A 17387-nucleotide genomic window follows, 5' to 3' on the forward strand; every position below is an offset into this window, starting at 1 on the left:
CGTTGGGGATAAGGACTCCACAAAATACAATTATTAATTAACGCTGTACACGACTTAGAGCTGACATCCTAGAGCAGGGGTGGGCAAACTTTTTGACTCGAGGGCCACAATGGGTTCTTAAACTGGACCGGAGGGCCGGAACAAAAGCATGGATGGAGTGTTTGTGTGAACTAATATAAATTCAAAGTAAACATCATTACATAAAAGGGTACAGTCTTTTTTTTTTTTAGTTTTATTCATTTCAAATGAGCCGGATCCAGCCCGAGGGCCGTAGTTTGCCCACGGCTGTCCTAGAGTGTATAAGCTAGTAGTTGGGTTCATGAAATGAGTACAGCTGTGATTCACAGTCCCCTCCTAACAGAAGCATTCTGAAGACAGCCTACATGCTTGTAGCAATCCAAACAACTCTTCATATAAAATTAATTTGGTTTAAAAATATAAGCTACGTGCCATAAAGGGTTACATTGATTTCAATCCATCCCACCTTCCTTCACAGTGCCAGGGTTTATAAGAGAGAGAATGTGGCATTCTTAAACTACTCCATCAAAGAGAAGGAAGGTTTGAGAAGCAAGTGAAATTTAAAGAGTCAATTTTCAGGGGGCCTTCATTTTGAGAGTTGGGCTATTTTTGTCCTTGTTTTTAGAAGAAAATCAGCCCCTGCTTCTATCCCAAGCATTTGTGAAGAGGACAGCAGGGACAACACGGGCACAGCTGTCCAATTTACATTCACAAATGCAGGTGTTGCACAGACACAAAACAGAGGTCAGCTGAATCCTGCTCCTAATTAGCTACCTTTTTCACAAGGATTTTCCTTTGTGAAGTTATGCATGCAATTTGGGTTCAACTTAGAGACCATTTTTAGATCCCAGCATGCTATCCACTAAGAAGCGGGCTGTCATTATAAAGCATAATTTACAGCATAGTTAATTTTACATGTGTTTTTTTTTAAATCGACATCATACCTAAGGCAAAATTCTGTTCTGCACACACATTATTCACTCTGTTTTCCATCCACTTCTCAATATTTAAAAGTGTAGAATTTAGCCAGAAAATCTTTTATGTAGGAATGGGAGAATTTTTGCCCTTTTTCTAAGATTAAGAAAGTCCGCAATTTTAATAATGAGGACCAAAGACTTTGTTAAATGATACAAGAGAAGTAGCTATTTGCTATTGTCTTCAGTGGGGAACACCCTGGGGCTGATTATAGCAGTTCTTATAAATGGCAGGATGGAGACTGGTATCTAATACAATCCATTAAGAAACCCAAGCCCTAAATGAAATGACCACAAAATCCTATCAGTTCACAGAAATGCAGCAGCTGTACATGTTTATTGTAATACAATAGGATATTGTTACAGAGATAACACTCTTAAAATAAAATAAAAAAAAGAACCCAGCAAGTGATGTGACCAGTTTATTTCTCTATTTGAAAAACGAGAACGTATATAGTGTGGCAGAGCTTTTGATATAAATAAGCATGAAGATTGCAGAGAAGACAGGCATAGTATGTACACTAATGGGCTGCTGGGATCAGCTGGCAAACTTCAAGCCACTGTGACGCCCAGGTTTTGCAGGCTATTCAGAGACCTACCCAATAACCCTGCAAAAAGGGGAAGGGAATGCTGCTCCTCCAGCTGACGGAGAAGTATTCCACATGCTAATTCTTAGCTTGGCCCCCAGTTACCCAGTTTTCAAAACTGTTTGCTATGGAAGTTTGACCTTAAACTTTACAATGATGTAATATTACATATGACTTATAGTGATGTAAATTTATATATGGTATTATTATATATGGTATTTTATATAGATATATTTAGACATATGTAGAATATATATATATATACACACATATATATAATTATATATAGAGAGATATAGATATAGATAGATTATTCTAGGTTGTTTTCCAATTGGGTCAGGTGCCTTCCTTCAAAGGCTTACTAAAGTGAAACCACTTTGCAAAGTATAACAAGTATCACCAGGATTGTAACAAATTCATCTTGCTGGATTTTATTCACTACAGGCAGTCTATCAAGATTCAGACCCATAACCTTTCAGAATGATAGAAAGACAAAAAAACAACAACAACAAAAACTGTTCTCCTGCCATCTTCTAGGGTGGAATGCAAAGTATTTTGTTGTGGTAAGTAGGGCTTTGAAGACAAAAGTGCTGGGGCCATTCCTGTGATTGTTACCCCAGTGTTCAGCATGCAAAAGGGGGGCCCCAGGGTCTCAGAGATCATTTAATCCCCGTATATTAAAGCAAACCATGTCTCCATGCACTGCTCTAACCACCCTCTTCTGAAGCTTCCTTGCTTCCCAGCCCCCCTCCCCAAGGGAAAGTGAACTTGACTGGTGACTATCCCAAAAGAATTGCAGTTTCTTTACTTGCCTTCCTGTTCCAGTGAAGATTATGAGCCTAATTCTTAGAGACTGCTACTAAATTCCACCCTACTGAATTCTGCAGCCTAATTCTTTCAGCGTTATGTTTTTTGGCAGAATGATGTGACCCAAATTTGCAGGAGATAATTTGCTGCAACAGTGCTTCTTGTAATGCAATGAACCCGAGATGAGCATTTCAGGATTGCAAATATCAGACTTAAAAATAATAATTATTTGCTTCAAGAAAGGATAGGTTTTGCTCTTTCTTGTATTATGGAAATGGAAATGCTCAGCAAAGTGTAGACAGTTTTATGAATTAAGGAAGCTTTACAAATCAATGGAAATAATCAAGAACTAGCAATTTACTTCAGTAATTGGTGGCAAAATGCTATAGAAGTTCTTTAAAGATTAAGAAATTAGCTGTGTGTATGTGTGTGGGGGATTGTAAAACCATCATGCATTCCATTTCCCATTAGTGGTGGCTAATACTATTCTTTAAAATGACATTTTCAAATCTGAGATGTCTTAAAACAAACAAACAAAAAAAACCAAATATATATATATTCACAATGCTTGGCTATGTGAGCAATGCTGGTTCATGTATTCATTCTTTCACCTTTTCTCAATATCAATCAACTTTAATATAAGGTATCAAGAGAGACTTGACGTGTTTCTTGGTTAGAATTTGTGGATCGGATTTTGGAAAGAGCCAGAGCAATAGTCCCATTGGGAGCAAGTCTTAAACTGAGTGCACTAAAGCTTCCTGGCCATGCATGGCCTGTGGCTAGTTCCTCAGGAATCTCTACCACTTATCTTGCCAGATTCTATCTGCGTGTTCTCCTGCTGGGGAGTCCCTGTCACTTAGGGTACCAGCTGTGATCTCCGTGTCCTCATCAGATTCATTCACCCTCTCAGAATTCAAACACCAAGACCAGAGAAACTGAAGAACAGGTTATTATATACATTAGAGGGGATCCCTTATTCCAAAAGGTTAAGTATGACAGAGAAAGAGAACAGAAAAAAAAAAACAAAAAGAATAAAAGGTGCGCAGTGTTTTCAGCGAGGCTAAGAGGCACATGCGCACGTGGGCTGGGGAGGCCTGCGGGGGCCGCCTCTCTACGTGCTCTTACCTTGTTTCTCTTGAAGTAGGCTCGTCGGCAGGCCGCAAAGCACTTCTCGTGTCCTCATCAGATTCATTCACCCTCTCAGAATTCAAACACCAAGACCAGAGAAACTGAAGAACAGGTTATTATATACATTAGAGGGGATCCCTTATTCCAAAAGGTTAAGTATGACAGAGAAAGAGAACAGAAAAAAAAAACAAAAAGAATAAAAGGTGCGCAGTGTTTTCAGCGAGGCTAAGAGGCACATGCGCACGTGGGCTGGGGAGGCCTGCGGGGGCCGCCTCTCTACGTGCTCTTACCTTGTTTCTCTTGAAGTAGGCTCGTCGGCAGGCCGCAAAGCACTTCTCGCTGCAGAAGCTTTTCACCTCACTTCCCATACTCAGGGAATAGCGCTTGATCCCCACTTTCTGGCACCAGGCACACATTATTTGTACATTTGACACATCATCTTCTATAATAAAAGTATAAGAAAAATGTTCATATCAGAAGCAAACATCCCTTCAAACTTAGTCACACCCTGAACCTGAAAGAGCTACCCGGGGTCTGATTTTAATCTCCGCACCTCACCGTGGTCTGACCTAGGAGAATGGCCAGCTCTTGGGGGGAGGGCTCAATGCTTTTTTTTTTCTTTTTCCTTTTTTTCTGTTGGCTTTTAAGTTTCCAAAGGCATCATTTACTTAAAAACCAGAGCATGACTACAGAACCATGAGAGTTCCCGGGGCTGCTTAGCCTGGTAAAAATGCTTATTCTGCCTGGTTATACCAGGCTCAGTACTAATGAAGCTTGTAGAATGGCCCATTTGTTCAAAGGTGCAGCTGACAGCCTACAGGATCTACATATGGGGGAGGACAGCACATCCACATATGTGATGACCTAATGTGAACCTTGACAGTCAGGAGTCAGGACCGATCTTGGCATGTTCCCTATTACATGTTACATATGAAGTGTTGTTTACTTTTGCAATATAATGAGTCCCAAATGACATGGTTAGTCAACAACGGAGAGATTGAGTGGCCAGATTCTGCTGATACAAAGGCAGTGGCCTGGCTCACTCGGTGGTCTCCTGTGATGCAGCCTTTCCACATGGGGTCCCAGATAGGCGCAGGCCTGATTGAAATTCTTCTCCATGAGATGTGTGTGATTCATGGTCCCTGGATGGAGGAATAGTCATGGGGTGTCAGCCATGAGCTCTGAGGTCACACGGCTGCCCAGATCACTGTTAGCCAGACGGGTGGTCCTCACAGCTCCAGGAGGACCTGTCGCCCACGTCATGGGGATGCTCAGAATGATGTTAGGTGATATGCAAATATTTTCAATATTTAAAATGCTGTATTTCTTTTCCTTTGTAAGAAAAGAAAACAAATTTAAGTAGTACAAGTCCATGACATCACAAATACTACTGCTCAAAACAAATAAAGACTTTTAAAGTGAGCCAATAAATGAAATGTAATAGTAATTACAGTGCAGGTAGCAAGATGTTAAGACAAACACGTGATGGTGATATTCAAATGACTGAAGTCTGGGAAACTTTTGTGGGGGACTAAACGTAGACCTTAAGTACAGGTTGAAGAAATATTCCCTTGCTATCTCCTATGTGCTCTGGCTATATCTCGAGTTTCCTTGGTCCTCCCAAATGACAAAGTGTATCTGACTGGTTGCCACTATTAGCCACATCTCTTCGTCCTTTATGAATTTTTTTTTTGTACTAACCCAGACTCATGCTCCAGACATGAATGGTAATCACAAAATCCCCAGCAAGCTCTGGTATAGTGTTGTCTGATTCTGAGTAAAATCCCCCAAAGACTAATTGCTAAGCAAGGCCTGGTCCATGAGCTGTTGACATATTCATGGTTCATAGAACCTGTCATGCAATCATTCCATTTCCAGGGGAAAGATTTGGTTTGAGGCAGTGCGGTCATCAGCCTGCAAAATTAGAAGCAAACTAATTTGAAGTGCGGTGATACGGCTTTTTTCCCTGAGGATCACCACTCAGAACCACGTGCAGCATTTTATTTACTTTAATGGAATATTGCCATTTTAATCATCATTTTATTTTACAATTATATATTGTGATTTATTATAAACTATAATAAATGAGACAGTGTAACAATGACCTTTGATGCTAATCAAACATTTTCGATAACATAAGTTTCTTTAAATGGAGTCAACATGAGTTCAAATATCATACAATGACTGTATTTAATCATTTGTTCTATTCAAAGAAAGCTTTGTGTTTTATGTCATCTCTAATATGGCATCTGTCTATAGACATTGTACATGTATGAAGAATTAACAAAACTCCATAATTTACCTTATAGTACAGAAGGGTTTTTAAATTAGATTAGAAATGTTATACCTTTTAAATAATCATCTGTCATTACTAAACTCACTAGCACTAATAGTTTCTGATTTTTCCCAAGCAATTAGCTGCTTTATAATCTTAAATTCCTGAAAAAGAAGATGATACAGCAGAACTCTCACAAATGATCCAATGGCAATAAACTTGATTCTGGTGAAATCTGTAAGGAAAAATACTTTATGCGAGAAATTATTTGGCCTCAGCATTCAAGAAGGAACTTTAGGACATACGTTAGGTTCCCCTCATGTTTCTTCCATTTAAATGATCTAAAACTGAGATGGCAGAGAACAGAGCACAAAGCTGCAGCAGGGGCGGTGCTCAGCCTGCCCAGAGGAACGACACTTGGGACAAAAAGGCTGCTGGTGGGTCTTCCTCATGCTTCATCCATCAACACCAGTCAGACCATTTGTCATTTTTTAAGGGAGGCAAGGATACTTTCTTACAAACAATAGACCTAACAAATAGACAAAAAGTAGAATTTTAAAGCAGATTATTTTTATAAATCATTTGCCCTATGAAGTAACAACACGGGAAGATGAAACAAAAAAAATTGCGTATGTGGAAATTGGAAATGGTTAGCATCTGCCTTGTTAAATAATTCAGTATTCCCATCCGTTTTTCATAAAACTCCGCTTCATAAAGGCAAACACTTTGGAAAACTTCCATGAGATTTCTCTTTTTCTGTCATCAAACTGTTATCAATAGCTAATGCTCCAAAGAAGAGTCTGATAAGTGGATTATTCCACAAGCTCAAGAAACATTTTTACATGTCTTAGGTATTCTAGTCTTACAGAAGTCATTTTTATTAATAGTATATTTAGGAAACTAAGAAAGATCTGCAATTATATACATTAATTTTCTCAGCTAAAACATAGCCCAAGATTCTGCCACCAGACATGAGATGGTATCCCATCTTAAGCAGTATGACTGCACCCCTAGAAAAGTGAGATTTTCTTTAGTGCTGAACCCTGGAACTTATGTACATGCATCATGTTGGCAAAATAGAAGGCCCCAGCACTTCAGCTTTTCTAACTTTATCTGCTTCAAATTTCTTTATTTAAAACATATTTCTTCAAACTAGGGAAAACCCGATTTGCTGTCTTATATTTAGACTCAAGGTCTGTGAGACTTTGAGACTTGAGATTACCTCAAAGAAGACTCATGTAACATATTTTTCCTTACTGCCATTAGCCTATGTATTTTTCATAATGAACAATGCAACAACAAATGCAAAATATTTATAGCATTAAATCACATTCCCAAAGTGAATAGTTTGTATAACATGATAAAAAAATTTTCATATGATAATGTCACATAAATATGCATCAGTCAAAATATGCATGTTTCAATTAATCATGAAGTTTGTACCACCTCTTTAGGATTTAATTAAGTAAAATGTTTAGGGCATTTTCTTTCCAATCTAATGTTCAAAGAACTATAGAAAATTATTCTATTTTACATCCCAGAAGGAGAAGTTCAGATTAATTACTCTGAGATGAAATCAAAATTGTGTTTGTTTATCACAGTGCAGAGAAGTATGATGTCAAGCATTTCTGAAATACCTTGCTGCAGTTGTTAGAGAATTGCACTATTTGGTGACTATTAAAAATAAGGATGGCCATTGGCCAGTGGCATTCTCAGGGCATTTGAATTGGCTATGAATTTGCATATTAGCTTACCTGACCAGAGCCCAAAGACAAGCAGGAGGGCCTTAATGGACCCCAAGTGATTAAACTGTAGATTTATCATCCCTTTGTAGTTTTCATGGGAATCCAAGACTGAGGGGGGAAATCTGAAAATATTTGCTAGTGATGTTTTTCTCCAATAATTCCTAGAATGTACATGTCCAGATAATCATTTCAAGACTTGAATCATATTTGAAGCAAGTTACAAGTTAGTCTGAAGTGACTCCTGTGAGTTCTCCATACCATGAACTAGAGCTATGGTACTCTGTCAAACTATTTCTTGGAGCAGCTATATTTAAGAACAAAATGAAGACGTGGTCTGGAAGGCAGGAAACTAGGGTTAAAGTTTGCTGTTTTTCAGCCCTTTTTTGGAATAATTCAATTTCAAAAACTCTAGGGAAGTCCAATTTAAAAGTTTCCACAGAATCCTATAGATGCTTCTGTACAATTTCCTGTGTTCTAAACATGAACATTTAAGGATACCCAAAGAAAATTTGAACCACTGAGCCAAAAAGAAAATAATCATAGCTAGCCTTATTCAGTATTTAGTAGGTGCCAGGCACAGTGCAAAATTCTTTAAATCCATCATTTAATCTTAATCACAACCACCACCCCCAGGCAGGTACTAACATTATCCCCACTGTGCAGACGGGGAAAGTGAGGTTTAGAAGTTAAGTAATTTGCTCCAGATAACACAACCAGTACATACCAAAGCCTAGATGAAGACCAGGCCATCTGTGGCCAAGCCCAAGCTCTTGACCACAACACCTTAAAGCACACAGCCTTTCTAAGCATGGGAGGTTGCACACCATCCACACAGACTTCCTTCTACAGAAAGGACAGAAAGCTGTCACAGGTTCTGCTACTTACACAGGACACTGTTCCAGGACACACTAACAGACAAAGAAAATGGAAACAAAAGGGTCAAAATGTCTTTGAGAAGATAGCTGAAATGTTACTCAATCAATATTTGTCCACTGACTTTAAAACAAAACAACAACAACAACAACAAAAAACGGTAAAGGCCTACAGTGCAAGCCTTTATGACTGTGGGACTTGAACTTTCTGCAAATATTCTATCTGAACGCTCACCAGCAAGTTCCACTTAAGCATTCAATGATGAGAAAGAACCAAGAATACCTGGATCGCAGGATGCAGTCACTCTACCCAGGCAAGCAATAGTCTTCCCAGCTTTCTCTTTTGTAAGGAGGGGGACCAACAGTAGGACATGGATGAGATTGACTTTCCATGTGGGTCAAGTGAGTAATCACTTACATTTATAATTTCAAAGATCCCAATAAGAATATCTTAGCTTCAAAAATTATCCCTCAATTGCTCACTAAAATTAAATTCTACTATTAGAGAAGACTTTATTTGACTAAATATTTCTTATAACCCATTAAAACACAAATTTCCTGAAAGCAACAAGGTTTAATAAACATTTTTCAGCAATCATTTATGCTTTCTTTCTGAAGGCTTTCGCAGAGAATGGGGAGAAAGGCTGAGTATAGGCTTCTAATGAGAAACATGGAAGGCAGAGATGGAAGAGACTAGGGCACAAGACGCCTCTGGTCATTACTTTGCTATGTCTCGCCCTGGACCCACAGGTATAACAAGCTGAGGGCAGAGCAGACAGAAGAAAATATGGTGCAATCATACTGTAGCACAATGTGAAATATTTTCAGAGACCCTTTTAGATGTGAATATAAACCACAGTAGAAGTTGAAGGAGGTGGAAGAAATGGCATATAGCTAGGGATCACTAGAAAAGAAAAGCAACAGGCAGATCCACTTACTACAGTCTCAAGGGGGTAACTTTTTTAAGCAAGTGATGTAACAGATAAACACTGCTTTGCAAACCTGAGTCAGTATTAATATTTGAAAGACAGTGTGGTGGAGTGCAGAGAGATAGAGACAGAGGCCATTAGTAAAGTATTAAACTGCCTCTCCCAGTTGTGTGACCTGGGCAAGTCACTAAGGGGATAGTAATGCTCACCCTAGGTATAGCTGTGGTGAGGATCAAATGAGAGAAAGTAGGAACATTCTACGTGTAAATGAGCCTTTCTTAGAACTACTGGCAATTAGACCCATAAGAAAAGGGTAGGTGTCAGCTGTATGTAATCAGACGGGCCCAGATGACCAGGCACCAGTCACTTCAATTACATTCCCTCCCATGGGTGGCATCTCTAAAACCACTATCTTTGAAAACAAAGAACCACCCAGTAATTGCTTAAATTTCACTAACTCAAACTATTTAAGAGTAAAGCCATTCGATTTATTAAAAGCTTCACTTACAGCCATTCTTTCAAGAAATTTCTTAACTTGAATTAATAGTTGACAAGGTGTTGCCAAATATATCACAGTACTGCCAAATATTCTGTAATTAGTAGATGGGAATTCTTTGCAATTATTACATCAACTATCCACACATGGGTGGATCTTTCTAAGTGCCTGAGAAGTTTGCTCTTTTAAAAAGTATCATAGTAACAACTGAAAATGTCTGCCACCTTAACTATCAAAAATTGCCAAATAATAGAGTCCAAATTAATAAAATTTTATTCCACTTGTTAATTAAAAGGATAGATGCAATTAAATAATGGTTCATACAACTATGATTCTTTGTAGTACCTAAAATTATCCCTATTTCCTTTACGAAATGGAATTATTTAAAGTGATTTCAAACATTTAAATAGTCTGCACCCCCTAACTAGAGTAGTATTTAACACAAAAATAAAAATCTAAATCTATATACATAAACTAAAATTAGTTCCAGTAAGTTACAGAAATGAGCACATACTACACAAAATGACAGAAAAAACAATAAAATTTTAAGTTAATTTTCAATTTTCTAATGAAATTTTTCCTGCAATTTTTAATTATTTATATATGTACTAGAGGCCCAGTGCACAAAATTTGTGCCCGGGGGTGGGGGGGGGAGAGGGCCCTCAGCCCAGCCTGCATCCTCTCCAATCTGGGACCCCTCGGGAGATGTCCGACTGCTGATTTAGGCCCGATCCCACAAGGATCATCAGGCCTAAACCGGCAGTCGGATATCGCTCTCACAATCTGGGACCACTAGCTCCTAACCACTCGCCTGCCTGCCTGCCTGATTGCCCCTAACTGCTTTTGCCTGCCAGCCTGATAGCCCCCTAACCACTCCCCTGCCAGCCTGATTGATGCCTAACCACTCCCCTGCCAGCCTGATCGCCCCTAACTGCCCTCCCCTGCCAGCCTGATCGCCCACAACTGCCCTCCCCTGTCAGCCTGATTGCCCACAACTGCCCTCCCCTGCCGGCCTGATCGCCCACAACTGCCCTTCCCTGCCGTGACCTGCCTCCTCCACCAGAACCTGCGCACGAGGTGGCGGAGATGCCGGGACCAGCCTCCTCTGCGCTGCACAGAGCCACGGGACCCCCAGGCCTCACCACATGGAGCAGCCGCTGGGCCCCACCTCCGCTGTGTGCGCAGCCATCTTGTGATGGCCATCTTGTGACGATGTGAGGGCGTGACGCCACCTAGGCTATTATTAGTATAGTTGATATATGTAAAAGATATGACTGCAGAAAGAACTAAACATTTACATGCAGGTCCCTGCACTAGGAAACTGGTCAAGAATGCTGACTTGAATAGGACATGGCTAGGAGAACAGATAGGAAACAGACAGAGAGAACATATAGGGGAGTGTGTCACAGATAGAAAAAAGAGGTTCAGAAACCTGTGAGAGCCCACAGAGTTAGATCTTGAAGGATTTGGAGGGGGAGAAAGTTCAAGAGAAGAAACAGCAGGAGTTCCTGAATGGGGAGGATTCCTGAAGTCATGCAGTTGACCAAAATTGTGAGAAGGCAAAAGTAGGAGATTAGATTGGGGCCATAGGGGCCTGAACAAGGAGTCGCTTGAAAGGCATTCTGCTATGGGGCAGGAGGAGCTCATCTTTATTCCACAGGTAATAAGGAGCTCTGGAATATTTCTCAGTAGGACATAACAGGATCATAAATGTTACTCCAGGAGGGTGTATCAGAATTTGGAAAGACTGGAATCTTGTTCCATATCTAGAAGCCTCAGTAAGCAACATGAGAGCATGCTCCATGATCATTCACCTTTGTGTGTTCAGTGCCTACCATATAGCAGTGCTTAAAATATGCTGGGTGAATGAATAAAAGTACAGATGAATGGGTGGGTGGGTAGGTGGGTAGATGGATGGATGGATGGATGGATGGATGGGAGGAAAGGGGATGAGTTCCAAACCTATAGAGTGAAAATGAAAAGAAGAACAAAAGGAGAGATCCCATAAAGTCACAAACTAGTAATTCTCTCCTGAACATCATACTGACTTGGATTCTTTAACAAGACACTAAGCTTAGGTGCCTGCAGCTCCTCAGCATTAACTTGACTATCTCCCGATAGTTTCACTGCTTTGCCAGTGAAGAGATGTCTTCTTGTAAACCTCTTTGCCAACCTCACCTCCACTTCTCAAAACTCACTGTAGGAAGTTTGTCTTTTCTATGTACTCATCCTAAGGAACTGGAATAAGAAAAGAGTAGAACTTAAGAGTACGGAAAACCCAGAGTCCTCTATGTAATATTTCTGAAAGCACATGCCACAGAACACTAATCCTATGGGATATTGAAATGGTGTTATTTTTTTAAAAACTTCCATGGTGAAATATGTATGGAAAAAACTGGCAAACAAAGTTAAATAACAGTTTCATTACTTTAAGATTTTTTGGAATGTATAATGTATGTATGATCTTCAAGAGGGAGAGGTAGAGTATGCTGTATTTCACCATTTGGACCATGAACATGTCTTTCCACAGAGAATCCACAAGACTGGACTTCTGAGAAAGTTTCCCTGGGACATGCTGCCCCACTGCCCTACATTAGCACCAAAGCAGGAGCACTTCCATGTGGATCATAATTATCAGGAAGGTTTCTTCTCTTTTGCCCAAAATTGGATCTTTCTTTTCAGGAGCCTCCTTTGTCTGCGCTGGGCAGAAAAACAAGGCCTGCAGCCATTTGGCCAATGCTAGGTGTGCTGACCAATGCCTACCAGTCCTCAATAAATACTACCAGACTGAACTAACACACCCATGATACACAAAATCCTGTGGCATAAGCTATCTGCATCAAATACAGACAAGGCACCCTCTTCTCATCCTACAGACAAAATGACAGAAATCCCTAGTAAGACAATGGAAGAGTAATACTGCTCTTGACACTTAATAATTCATGTTCACTGGGTATGGACAAGGAACTCAAGTAAAATCTTGTCCGCCTTCCCTGAGCCCTGGATCCGACCAATCTACGAGGCCCTGGGACAATGATGCTGTAACCATGGGTTTGCTCGACACTGGACCTCTCTGTTCTACACGGCTGAAGACCACTCACTGAGCCCCAGCAGCTAGCTGACAAATGAACATGATTAGGGATAGGGGACAAGGTCAAAGATTGTGCACCAGCAAATCCATCACTGCTGGAAAAGTAATTCCAAGCCCCTGCAGAGCAAATAGGGGCATCATCGCCAAAGAAATACAATAGCAGCATAATAGGACTAAAGAGTCAAACTGCTTTATATAGGATGTCAGAGCAAAAAAAAAAGTATTCCCAACACCTACTATTTATGTGAAGGACTCATTTCCCCTTCTGAAATCTGGCTTTCCCATTAATTACACTCACTGGGCCCCATAGTGGTTGACAAATCTCCCCAAAGGGGAAACCTTAATTGTAGACAAAGAATTCACTTATTTACTCAACTCTGTGCCAGGCACTGCACCAGGAGCTGGAAATATATGTGAACAAGACAGACATGATCCCAGACCTCGAGGAGCTTTCTATGGCTGCCCCCAGTGTAAAATGCCAACATGCAGAAGCCAGGTGCTCGTGGTGAACACAGAAGGGGCTACAAGCAGCCTCATTGTGACTGATGAGCAGGCAAGTCCCACCTTAACATTCTAGCCAGTCCTGCAGTAGTATCCCATGCTGAGACAACCATTCCAGGGGAAAGGAATTGACAGGCTAGAGACTCAGGTCAGAGGGACACCTGGAAGGGTTTAAGTGCTCACATAAAGCACTTGCTTCTCTCCTCTTCAACTCCTCTTCTTCTCTCCATGCTCTGAAGTATGAGTTGAGTAGATTGAAGAGTAAGAAGTTCACTGTACTGAATTTGTTAAAAGAACCAAGGTGAACCTGCTGGAACATTGTCCACAATATAATTTATTTCCCTCTTCATTCTTCCTCTAAATACTTATTTAGATTTCTTGAATGAAAATCATTAATGACTGAGGGACTCTGTGAAAGGGCCCCATGCCAATCCTTATTCAGGAATATGATGAGACAGAACATGTCAGCCATGGGCAAAGAGGAGGCCATACCAATGGGAATCTTTCAGAGTCCTCCTCTCTTCTGTCTTCATATTCCCTTGGGTCATGTAATCTAGGTACTCTTGTGACTCCAGTTATCATCTATCAGACAAAGATTTCCAAATCAATAGTCATCTCTCATGGGATACTATTTCCAACGGCCTCCCAGACAACTTGTCATATCCAAAGCTGCACGCATACCTCTCCCATAACCTGCCCCTTCACTGTGTTCCCCTTCTCGGTTCCTGGCCCTACCATCCATGCAGTTACCTGCTAGCAGAAATCTAGCATCTTTCCTGCCTCTTCCCTCCCTCTTCCCTCCCACATTCTGATTAATCACCAGGTTTTCCTAAATATTTTCATAATATACTTATTCATTCATTCAATATATACTTATTAATTGTACTTACGTCCCAGGCACTGTTCTAGGTGACCCATCCTCATGGAGTTCACTGCTGTCTATTCCAGTGAAGCCACCAACACCTCTTGCCCATACTACATGTAGCCTCATATCTTACTCCCGTCCAATCCATTCCCTCCACTCTGGATGAGGGAAATTCTATTAAGACACAAATTTCATCACTGCTGTCACTTGCTCAAAATCCCTTAGTGTCATCTACTGCCCTCAAGAAGTTGGAACTCCTGGTCATTGTCTCCATGACTCCCATGACCAGGCCAGCCTCTCAGCTTGTCAACTCTCAGGACTCTAGATTCTTTTACTTTCCTTAAACCTCTTTCTCCATTCTGAGCGTTTCTATATGCTGCTTCCTCACCCACAACCTCAAAATCCTTGAACGATTGAGTATACTATTGCTCCTTCATATCTTATCTTAAACCTCACTCTAGGAAGATTTTTCCTGACCCCAAACCTGGTCAGATCCCACAGCACCCCTAAATGGATCATCTTCAGACTTGATTGAGATTTCTTTTTAACATGTCTCCTCCACCAGATTGTGAGCCAGTTAAGACAGGGACCATGTCTGTCTTGTTCAATAGAATGTAATGTCTACTTTGGGCCTCAGCATAACAAGGAGAAAAGCAGAATCCTTACAAGGTGCACCTTGGATGATTGGATGCCCAGTGGGAGTAGGGGAGCAGGAGAGCCAAGGACACCATCTGTAGTAATCACTCAGAACAAAGCTGCCTTAGAGGGAAACGCCACTTAAAAGCCCCAGAACAGAATGCAATCGTTATTTCCACTCTCCTTGGCCAAGTCCATGAACTAAGCCTTCTCAATTTAATAGGAACTTTGAGAAGTCAGTATTGGGAATGTCCCTAGAATAACAAGAGTTACTAACTTCATCATTTCTCTCTTAACCAAACTGTGTACCTTCAAATAATAGCAAATAGTTCAGTCAAGTCTACGTTAATTCAGAAATACGGCCACCCTCTACAAGCAAGGGAAAAGCACAGCTGACACTTCCTCTTATTTCCTGTTAGCATCTTAGCTCTTTGGTGACCTGAGACAGAGTGGTCTGAAAGTATTATCCCAGCTAGGTCATACATCCCTAAAGTGAGGTAATGCCACGAGAAGTTATGAATTGCCTCAGGGATCACAGACACGTGTGATTTAGAATTCATGTTTAGATGGTGTCTCCACTTCAGAAGTAAATTTTGGCTCTGATTCTTCCATTAATCCAACTGAATGACCTTGAGAAGGTCATTAAGCCTCGCTGGGCCTCATTTTCTTCATCTGTAAAAGAGGGCATTTAGCTAAATGGTCCCTCAGGTCCCTTCTAATTAAAATTCTAGGATTCTAAATCTCTCAAAATAACAAGATCCATTTAAAAGAGTTTAGGCACAGGATATTCCTTTTTCTTTCCTATTTTTCTTGAACCCCTGAATTAATATTTTTCCTTTTTCTCCTTCTATAAAGCCACCACTGTTGTCCCTTGCCTTTACCATAAGAGGCTTAGAAAATTCTTTGGCTAATGGGACAATCTTAGAAGTGGCCCTTTCTAAGCTCTCCAATATTTGCACCACCAAGAACCTGGTGCCATCTTTTTTACTCCTCTATTATGTATTTATGCTTGACTTTAAAGGGAAAAACATGAATGTTCTTAAAATTCTATTTCTATGTTCTTTTCCATTGATTTCTGATTTTTTACCGTGTACTTCCACACATGGTATTTTATCCTGAGTTTCCCATAAAACAGAATCTGAAACAAAGGCATACATGTAGGTGAATCTATTGGGCATGTGATTCCAGGAGGTAGGAGTGAGGGTCAGAGAAATGAACCTGGGGAGGTGGAAAAGCCAACAGAACAATGTGTTATTGAGTTGGCCACCACTAAGGGGACTGGTATTCAATCATAAAGAACATTTTTTGGAGTTTATGAAATACATTTTATAACCACTCACACAGGGGACAAAGGAAAAAAGTATTTATTCATCAACTCTCATGTCCCATTGGTCTGGTGCGTTCATTTCCCCACACTTCTGGTTTGCACATGTGTGAGTGAGTGCTGAAAGGATTTATGGGATGTCCATGCTGCCATTATCAGAGAAACCCAGAACTAGAAGCTAGAGACATGCATGAGACAAGGCCCTTTCATAATGCATAATGCATAAGCTGTCAGAGTGCTCCAGCAATCATTAGAGTCAGATGTGGGCCAGAGGGTCTGGAATGGTGTACTAGAAGTGTCCCATACATAGAGTTGTCATCACCATAAAGCGGTTCTCAACCTCAGCGCTGTTGACATTTTCAGCCAGATAATTCCTTGTTGTGGGACTGTTCTGTGCATTGTAGAATGTTTAGCATCCTTCCTAGCACCTACTCGCTATATGCCTGGCCTCTACTCACTATATAACAGCGCCCCCTCTGCAAGTTGTGACAACCAAAAATATCTGCAAATACTGCTAAATGTCTCCTGGGGGGCAAAGCCTGAGAAGAACCAATGATGTATTATGTATCCTATTCTTGTCAATTCCCTGTCTTTCCACTTTATACCATATCAAAAGCAGATTCCAAGTAGACCACTGTGAGGGATACTTAGGCCTTCTGCCTATAACTCAATGTATAGGCTTTACCATGAAATATTTCATGTAAATAGATAATACCTTAATAATAAGGAATGATACGATTTAAATTTCAAAAAGCTACGAGCAGACTAGGTATAAAATAAAAATGACAAAATTATATTCTGGGGTTTAGTTGCTTAAATTAGAAGGAGGAGTTAAATAAATTTTTTTGAAATCTAGGTCTCTAAGTTAAGGACTCAATATTTTTGAGACAAGGATCTTCATCCCTGAATTATACACATATGATATACCAGCAATTTCACATTCAACTTCAAGGCCTACACTCACCCACCTAAACCCATATAAGGACCCCCCCCACACACACAGGAAATCATGTTAACTATAGTTGATGAGCATTTGTACTGTTTCCTGTGTTTAGCAATTATAAGTAAACTAGAGACTCTCACAATCCTAATCGCTCACCTGCCTGCCTGCCTGGTTGCCCCCAACTGACTGCCGCCGC

General features: G+C 40.5%; 1 protein-coding gene across 1 annotated transcript in view; it reads right to left on the reverse strand.

Annotated features, from left to right (window-relative positions):
- The window catches only part of SOBP (sine oculis binding protein homolog), a 161413-nt gene that overhangs the window by 115588 nt on the left and 28438 nt on the right, over positions 1–17387 (reverse strand). The window contains exon 4 of the mRNA XM_005883825.2: positions 3805–3956. Within this exon, the coding sequence (XP_005883887.1) occupies positions 3805–3956 (152 nt within the window). The remainder of the gene's footprint in view (positions 1–3804; positions 3957–17387) is intronic.

This window comes from Myotis brandtii, unplaced genomic scaffold, assembly GCF_000412655.1.
Source record: "Myotis brandtii unplaced genomic scaffold, ASM41265v1 scaffold8, whole genome shotgun sequence".
Classification (NCBI taxonomy): Eukaryota; Metazoa; Chordata; class Mammalia; order Chiroptera; family Vespertilionidae; genus Myotis; species Myotis brandtii.